Raw genomic sequence first — 10,000 nt, forward strand, 5'->3', positions numbered from 1 at the left:
TATACCTCTTTGCCAAAAATAGCCGATCTACAAGCCCACAACGCCTCGCGCTGCGAGGCGTTGTGAGCTTGTAGATCGGCTATTTTTGGCTAAAGTTCTCCTCAGAAAAGGGATGCTAGGTTTCGAGTGGTTATGGTAAAAAGAAAAATCATATCACATAAAGATTTAGCGGACCCCCTGTTGAAGACCCCTGCTGTAAACTGAAAAAAAAACAAAAAACGTTTTTTTCCCTTTTTTTCAAAAGGGCACTTCTGGTCAAGAGGGCAAAGGGCAGGTGCTCTAGCACCACCTAGAGTCTATCTGCGCACGTCCCTGAGAGAGAGACAGAGACAGAGAGAGAGAGAGAGAGAGAGAGAGACAGAGACAGAGACAGAGACAGAGAGAGAGAGAGAGAGAGAGAGAGACACAGGAAGAGAGAGATCCATAGAAGTTAGGGTGGCGGGAAAAAAAGTATGGTTCTTGCAATTGTGTCAGACTAATAAAAGAGTAAGAATCTGCCCTGCTTTAGATGGCAGACATTAGATGTGGAGATATTATCTGGTGAGCACCACGTGGACATGTTGGTCCTTAGGGTGGCGTTAAGGAAAAAGGCCACGGGGTCAACGGAATCAGTATAGGGTTCATCCCTCGGGGGGGAGCATGACGTTTTCTCAATCCAACCGGGAGATTTACAAGATATCTTGTGTGGGACCGACGTGTTGGACGGACGGGCAGACGGGCGGACAGAGCCGTCCTTAACCACTTTCCCACATAGAACCTCTCTTTGGTTGAGCGGGGAACGTAGAACCCAGGGAACATAGAACCCAGGGAACATAAAACCCAGGGAACATAGAACCCAGGGAACGTAGAACCCAGGGAACATAAAACCCAGGGAACATAGAACCCAGGGAACATAGAACCCAGGGAACGTAGAACCCAGGGAACATAAAACCCAGGGAACGTAGAACCAAGGGAACATAGAACCCAGGGAACGTAGAACCCAGGGAACGTAGAACCCAGGGAACATAGAACCCAGGGAACATAGAACCCAGGGAACATAGAACCCGGGAAACATTTTGGGTAAGTGGGGAACATAGACACTTTTTGGCGGGGGTTAAAGCAGGGTACATAGAACCCGGGGAACATATATACGCTCCCAAACCTATAGCATCCGTATTCTGGGGGAAAGCTTTCGCAGGGAATTGCAGACATACAAGCTCACTCAATACAACACAAGCTTATAGTTCAGCTTTCCTGCTATTATCTGCGAAGGTATCTATAGTGTAGAGCAAAAACAGAGGGTCGCCAGTATAGAGCCCTGAGGGACTCCGGTCAACAGAGTATAGGCTTCAAGTGCTTAAGAGCGATTATACGTATAGTTGTGTGCCGGTGCCATGCTATTTTTGGTGCATAACACGACGCGAAACGAAGTGTGAGCCATACAGTCTGACACATCTGTGTCAGAAGTGTAGCCAATGCAAGCCGAGGCGTCAGACATGCCAATGTCGGCAGAGGTGAAAAAAAGTACTCACATTCTTTACTCAACTAAAAATGGGATTGGTTTTCAAAATAGTCAATGCGACGCGCCCACAGCCACAACACTAGAGGGAGTGTGTAAACAACGATCCGGTACCGCCCACCCATAGAACAAACATGGGTAAATTCTCCTTCTACAGGACTGCCACCCAGGTGTGGAATGCCCTGACCCCATGCCTCAAAATATGTTGATGTTTCCTAAATCCCAGTATTCTGAAAAACGCATGTTTCTATATCAGTGGTGCTCAATCTTTTTCATGTCAAGGACCCCCCAAAATGATATGTATTTGGCCGCGGACCCCATCAAAATATTCTGTTCCAGGGACCCCCAGAAGCAAAGATTTTAGTTAAAAATGTTTGCTTTAAAAATATATATATTCAAAGATTTGCACACATTTTCACGAATTTTCAAAAATAGCAGATCTACAAGCTCGTAGCGCGGCACTCGGTGCCGCGCTATGAGCTTGTATGCTATTTTTTAATAGACCAAAGTGTAAAATAATGCTTTTTAGCTCAAATCTAAAAATGACACTGTTCCAGGTCTTAATGGGTTAAAACAGCCCTGAAAATTCACCTTTCAGGCGGCCAAAGGGGGAGGTAGTTCTCACTTCTCCCTTAGACAGGCGACCCCCCCCCCCTTTTCTTTACCCCCCCCCCCCCCCTTTTTCCTACTCCGTACATATAGTGTTTTATAGTTGTGATGATATTGAATGTTTTGTGCTAATTTACATGTTTGAACTGAATACCTACAGACTAAAAACAAACAGCACTATATTGTTTACAGTATAGTATGGCAATTAAATCATGCCAGATACCACCATAGATTACTTAATATGCTTCTACTGTAAATCACACTTCCACTGAAAAATATTGATAATTTCTTACCAAATAGGGCTTAAAAGATTCGGAATCCTGTACTCGAAGCATGCTGAGAAACACCATACATAACCTTTTCAAAAGATGTATTTATTTTAGCAAATAAATAATGTATTGACAAAACTATGATACAAACATCCTCTATGTCATTACTAAATATACACTCAATGTCGCTAACTTGAACATCAGTGCTGAAACTGAAGAAAAATCTAGAGAGAATACTGACTCCTATACAAGCTACTCACACAGATGGAGTTTACGTTCTTTTTTACTGTGACAGGACGTTTGCCCGCATCCTTCAATTTCAGAACAACACAACTCCAAAAAGGTCAGTGTCTTGTTCATCCTTTAGGGCAGCGGTGTCAAACTCGCGGCCCGCGGGCGTTTTGCGGCCCACGGAAAGGTCCATGGCGGCCCAGGAAATACTTTTAAAAATAGTAAATTGATACTACATCTAACAGACATAGATTCGGAGTTTACATTGCCTTGCTCTCCCCCACTCGCTGCTACTTGGCTGCAGCAAGTACCTTTGATGGCCCGCTTTGTCTCTCCCCAGCTGTGGAATGTTGTGGCTGATTGGCTCGTTAAGAGTCTATTCAACTACTAGTCGAGTAGTAATGGCTATCCCTCACACAGGAGTCAGACTCTCTCTCTCTCTCTCTCTCTCTCTCTCTCTCTCTCTCTCTCTCTCTCTCTCTCTCTCTCTCTCTCTGTCTGAAGCAGCAAGTGACTTAGATGTGTTAAAAATAAATCTATCAAAGCTGCTTCTTTTATTTCTCAGGAGCTTGCCCAGTGAAATCCTCAGTGTTAATTGAACTCGGAGTGGATTTAACATTCTATCTGGGGAAAGCATCTGTGTCATTTTAAGATTTATTTGGCTATTCAAAAATAGCAGATCTACAAGCTCATAGTGCTGCACTGAGTGCTGCACTGTGAGCTTGTAGATCTGCTATTTTTGAAAAATCATGGAAATCTTTACAAATGTCTCCTAAATGCTAACAGTTTTCTGAAACACTTATGTTGCTATAATGTGGTTCTCTAACTTTTTTATGTCTATATTATATATATATATACATAATAGGTAGTTAGAAGCATTAATCATATATGTGTTAAAAAATAAACGTATCAAAGCTGCTTCTTTTATTTCTCAGGAGCTTGCCCAGTGAAATCCTCAGTGTTATTTGAACTCAGAGTGTATTTAACATTCTATCTGGGGAAAGCATCTCTGTAATTTTAAGATTTATTTGGCTATTCAAAAATAGCAGATATAAAGTAGATCTGCTATTGTGGATCTGCTTGTAGATCTGCTATTTTTGAAAAATCATGGAAATCTTTACAAATGTCTCCTAAATGCTAACAGTTTTCTGAAACACTTATGTTGCTATAATGTGGTTCTCTAACTTTTTTATGTCTATATATTATATATATATATATATATATGAGACATGAGAACGCTCCCCCCTCCCCACTTGCTGCAGTGAAACTCCTTCTGTAAAGAACAATAGGCAAGCAATTGAAGCCATAGCCATGTAAATTAACATAAGGTGTCCTCTTCTACGACTGTAGTTATAGCAGTGACTGAGATGTAGTGGAGTAGAAGTAAAAGTTCTGGAAATTGGAAATACTCTAATAAAGTAAAACTACTTCAAATCTTTACTTAGGTACAGTACTTGAGTAAATGTAATTAGTTACTTTACACCACTGTTCTATAAATGTAATTATTTAACAACCCACACAAATTACCAGGTATTGTTTAACTTCAAATTGAATTATTCTACTTAAAATGGTTTATAATAATAATTATAATTATTATAATTATTATTATTGTTACAAATTGCATTGTTTGTTTTCTGAGACAAGTTCAGACAACAGATTGAAAAACAATGCTGTATAACTGAATGCGTGAGCGCGCATGTGTGTCCGCAACTGGTTCCTGCCCACCTCAAGTCACAATTTGACCAATCTTGCCCGGACACCAAATTGAGTTTGACACCCCTGCTTTAGGGCATACATGGGCAACTGGCGGCCCGGGGGCCACATGCGGCCCCCACCTTCACTTAATGCGGCCCGCAGGTTAATATCGGAATACTGATATATTATTGATTTCAGCTGTTACAATTGCAAACATGACCAGCTTTAATTACTACTACTATATTAGTAGTAGCTTAAATGACTAGTATTCAAATTATTGTCTTTTTTATGTCCAATGTATTTGTATTTAAGTTCATAAAGTTAACATAAGTATAACTAAATGCATTTGAAATTAAATAAAAATGTTACTTTTCAAATAAAAAAATAGCAAAAAATAAATCTGAATTCCAATTAAAAAATAGCAGAAATAGCCGATCTACAAGCTCAAAACACGTCGCAGCGCGACGCGTTTTGAGCTTGTAGATCTGCTATTTTTGCCATTTTTGTGTGACAGGCCCGACAGTATATGCAATGTGGCCCTCTGGAGTGAGTGTGGAAATATAGTGGCCCTCTCCATCATCAAAGTTGCATCACCCCTGCTTTAGGGTAATGGATTCTGAACACAAAATACACACACAATAGGAGTCCTAGTGCCATGGAGATGTACTCACTCTCATCTGTGATCACCTGGCCATCCAATGTGAGCGTGATGTGGTCAGACTGCATTGCTGTTGACATGCCAGAAGTGCTGGTCTGAGCTTGGCCCTGGGGAAGAGGGAATAGAATTAACCATCTGGTCTCTCATTTATTTGAAAGGCAAATTCAACTACTTTCATACTGCTACTCACATTAGTGATGCACAATATTAACATTTTGGCTGATATCTGATCAACGATCAATTGCATACTCAAATCGATATACTGATAATGCAATACAAGTGTCCAATAAGGTCTACCTTACACCTCTTACAGTAACTGTACTACTGGGTACAGATCAATAAGGAGGCAATTGACACATTACTGTACTACACCGGCTTCGAACGCTATCAATGCATTGAATGGGATATTATCACGTTTTATCAGACCAGTGAATGGTGACGAGTAGACGATACACGGACCTACCCGCGATTTGTCAGACCATTCATTGGGCGTAATCAGGAGCTACTGACCTACTTTGGAGGCGGAGCAGTCCCCACAACAATATTTACGATTCTGTGCCTATCGGTACATAACTCCAACGGCGCTGAGTAGGCTCAGGCGAGCGTCGCACCTGCGCGCCTCCGTCATGGTCCGAAACCAAAACAACCAAAACCAAAACCCAAACTGAACTATTTAAGTCATCTCCATTGGTAGGTCAGTAGCCTATGTCTTGATAACACCCAATGAATGGTCTGATAAATCGCGGGTAGGTAAGTAGGTCGCCTACTTCGCCCATTCAATGGTCTAATAAAAGGTGATAATGTCCCATTCAATGCATTGATAGCATCCGAATCACTAACTAGGATGAATGTTCGCCTATAACCATATAATCAGCATGCTAATTTATATTAAAATACAATAATAAAATCATCAGTAGCTAAAGGAATTACTATTATGGTCATCTCCATCAGCATCTCAAAAAGGCTTAACTCTGTTTTTAGAAGGCAATCACAATGTATGAAATCCACTAATATAGCTTATTCTTATGAGAAACCAAAGAAAGTAGAACTAAACCTAATATGTGATTTGTAGGTAAGTGGGCTATGCAGGGGGTTTCCTTACTTAAAATCTAGCCATGGTACCTCAGTTTAAACACTATGGATAAAATAAACATTAGCCTAAATAATAATAAATTAATAATAATAACAATGTGATGCATTAACACTTTCATACCAATACCTACTCAGTTATACATAAATAATGTAATGTATAGATAAATAGGGCGACTATAAAATAGGGTTATGGTGGTCCGCCCCACTGACAGCCCTTTAAGCCCCCAGACCTTACTTTGAGAACCACCATAGTACTATATAGCTAATTAGATTATCTACAACATTAGTTCTCAAAGTGGGGTCCGGGGACACCCAGGGGTCCTTGAGGGGGTTCCAGGGGGTCCCCAGCTAAATGATTGATTAGGCACCAAATGGACCCTTATGGGTCTGTAACTTCGAGTGTACAAATGGAACCAAATGGACCCTGTCGGGTCCATTTGGTTCCATTTGTACACTCTCAGAGTTAAATTAGCATTGATTTTACAATATAAATTGGGGTCCTAGAGATAGAAATGCCATTAAATGGGGGTCCGTAGCCTAATGCATGTCAAACTGGGGGTCCTTGATATTAAAATGGTTGAGAATCACTGCTATAGCCATAAAAATCTTCTCTTATGGGGGTCCCTGGCGTATCTTTTCAAATGGGGGTCCGCTGGCTAATAAGTGTCAATTTTGGGGGTCCCTGACATGAAAAAGTTTGAGAAGCACTGCTTTAAGCCCCCTGACCTTACTTTGAGAACCACCATAGTACTATATAGCTAAATAGATCTACAAGCTCACGTTTCACTATGTGACCATTGTGAGCTTGTTGTAAATAGGATATTTTCACTTTTAATAACATGTCCAAAATAGGGACGCCAGGTTGACAGTTGTTAAACTCTGTTGACAAACACAAAATGGTTGTAATAATAATATTATCATTTGGTCCACTTGTACCCCTCAAGATAGTCTAGTTAAAGTCTGTGTTTTTACCACATAGGAGGCTCATAATGTTAACATACTTAATATCCATAACAGACATTATCACCGTCTTCAAAGCCACCAGAATACACCACATAAACACGGTACAAAATGACCTAAATAAAGTTTCCCCAGTGACGTCAAAAGACACATTCTTTGCCATTAAACACTCACCTCAAACATTCCCTCTTCTTTAAGCTGCTTTCTTCTCTTCTTGATGAATCAATGATGACGCAGTTTATATTGTTTAATTCATGACGCAGTTATATTGTTTTATTCTCAGGAGGATTGTTTGTTTGTATCATTTCGCTCGCGACGAACTCCAAAGCTCGCGCTGTGACGCAACGTCCAGCGTCGCTGCTCTAAAAAGCATGCACGTGCACACATAGACATCAAAGGGGGCTTGAGCCCCTGCCCTTTTGTCTGTCGGTAAAAAGTGCCCTTGTCTCCTCTGACTGTAAACTGTAGAAACCCCTGCGCGCACCTGCAGTAAAGCTTACTTAATTGAGACCCGTGCCGTGCAGTGCTCGCGCAGAATTATAGTTGATTTACAAGCTCACAACGCGTCGCAACGCCAGGCATTGTGAGCTTGTGGATCGGCTATTTTTTGGGTGCGCGATACCGCCCGGCAAACGAAGTATATTATACACAATCGAAACCTAACTGAGGCCACAACTGAACGCAGTGAATGCACGCAGAACACGGACCAATTGTTTGAGACAGATTAGGTATGTATGGACCAAAAAAAAATATATATAGCTGTTAAATTACTTGTCAAGCAGGAGCCCAGCCTATATCTCTCTCTCTCTCTCTCTCTCTCTCTCTCTCTCTCTCTCTCTCTCTCTCTCTCTCGGTGTCAGAGACATCTCTCTCTCGGTGTCAGCAGCAGTGGTGGGAAAAGTACTCAATTTCTTTACTTAAGTAAAAGTACTCATTATACAGAAGAATAAGTGGCGTCGTTAGGCGGGGGCTTCGGTGGCTATAGCCACCAATGTTTTATCCAAAGCCACCAATAAAAAAATTATAAAAAAAAGTTGTTTTAATTTTTTTTTTTAATATATCTATAACCTAACCCTAAAACCGAAATAAAGTAACAAAAAACGGGTAAAAAAGTACCCGAATCCGACGAATATCCGCAAAATTTCGCGCTGGGGGGGACACGCTGGGGGGACACATGCACGCGCGCTGCGCACGCGTGCATGTGTCCGTGCATGTGCCCTTTTGAAATTCCAGCCCCTGCCTCTCCAAATCTCTCTGCACGTCTCTGCTAAAAAGGACAGATCTACAAGCTCACAGCGCGTTGCGATGCGACGCGTCGTTAGCTTGTAGATCTGTTGTTTTTGTAACATGACACCCTGCATGGTGTACTTGAAGCCAAGTCAGCCAACCAATAGGAATTAGGAAAGAAACAGAGTTTACGTCACTTGGCAGCCATTTGTAGTTTTCTTCAGTTTCCTAGAGATTCCAGGATATACACCTAATAGCTTATTAATAGCCTACAGCAGGGGTCTTCAACGTTTTCAGGCCAAGGACCCCCTAGCTGAGAGAGAGATGAAGCAGGGACCCCCTACTCTATATTGTATAAAATTGTGTTTCAGATTAAAACATTTTTTTTACTTAGTCTATTTTTTCCCTCTACCTCTTCGCCAAAAATAGCAGATCTACAAGCTCTCAACGCCTCGCAGCACGAGGCATTGAGAGCTTGTAGATCTGCTATTTTCGGCTAATGTTTCCCTCAGAAAAGGAATTCTAGGGTTCAAGTGGTTAATGTAAAAAAAACGAAATCCTATCACACAAAGATTTGGCGGACCCCCTATAGTACCTCTGAGGACCCCCTAGGGGTCCCGGACCCCCTGTTGAAGACCCCTGGCCTACAGGCTACAGTGTAGCCTGTAAGCTATTAATACGCTACTTATTGATGAGGAACTAAAATGTATTTGACTGACATGTGTGCATGCCTGTTTTGTTTGAATTAGACATTTTGGGCAGGCCCCATATATTTATTAGATGTACAGTATTCGATATAGTGCGATTATGAGAATGCTGTATTCAACTACCCCTAGAAAAATAGCTAGGGCACCCACATTATATATAAGGGCTAGAACTTGATTACAAAAAAATAATCTAATTAATTAGAGGCTTTGTAATTAATGAATCAAAATTAATCGCATTTTGTCCAGTGAGAAGGTGCAAAAACTAAGCGCGATTAAAATGCGGGAAAAAAAAGTAATCACGTTAATTTTCTGTAATTAATTAATCGAAATTAATCAGTTAAAGTCCCAGTCCTAATCTCAAAGAACCGTTGTTTGGTGTTATCCTTTTAGACTAAGTGTTTGACTGTACTCGTGCTGTTTTTACATTTCTGCAGTGGTGGAAAAAGTACTCAAATTATTTACTTAAGTAAAAGTACCAATACTGCAATATACAAGTACTCTGTTACAAATAAAAGTCCAGAATTCAAAATTTACTTGAGTAAAAGTACATAAGTATTGGCATCAAAATGTAGTTAAAGTACCAAAAGTAAAAGTACTAAATATTTGAAAATAGCAGATCTACAAGCTCACAACGCGTCGCGATGCGACGCGTTGTGAGCTTGTAGATCGGCTATTTTCAAATAGCCTAGGTATAAAATAGGGTTAAAGTGGTTAATGTATGTTTCATTATATCATAATTTACATCTGAAAAGTAACTAGTAACTATAAAGTTTTCAAATAATTGCCCCCCCCCATCACACAAACAGTTAGAATACGGAGATAATAATAATATAGTGCCTAAAATAATATTTATACAAAATAAACTGATTGTTATTTACATATGGAGCAGTAGTTGTCAATTAGGTCTGTTTCCTAAGCATTAGAGCTACAGTAGCAGGGCTAAAAGTCAAACTCTGCGTCAGCCCCCAAGACCGTCCTCCTGTTTCTGCCTCGTCCAACACAAACTGAAACGAAAACTGCCCGAAGTCTGCCTGTTTTCATCTTTTTTTTTTAT

General features: G+C 40.7%; 1 protein-coding gene across 1 annotated transcript in view; it reads right to left on the reverse strand.

Moving 5' to 3' along the window:
* The window catches only part of tafa5a (TAFA chemokine like family member 5a), a gene marked incomplete at its 5' end in the record, with an annotated part of 180,839 nt that extends 175,776 nt beyond the window's left edge, over positions 1–5,063 (reverse strand). Inside the window, one exon of the mRNA XM_084050066.1 lies at positions 4,974–5,063. Within this exon, the coding sequence (XP_083906192.1) occupies positions 4,974–5,040 (67 nt within the window). The remainder of the gene's footprint in view (positions 1–4,973) is intronic.
* Between the last annotated feature and the right edge of the window lie 4,937 nt (positions 5,064–10,000).

This window comes from Gymnoscopelus microlampas, assembly GCF_963454915.1.
Source record: "Gymnoscopelus microlampas genome assembly, chromosome: 23".
NCBI lineage: Eukaryota > Metazoa > Chordata > Actinopteri > Myctophiformes > Myctophidae > Gymnoscopelus > Gymnoscopelus microlampas.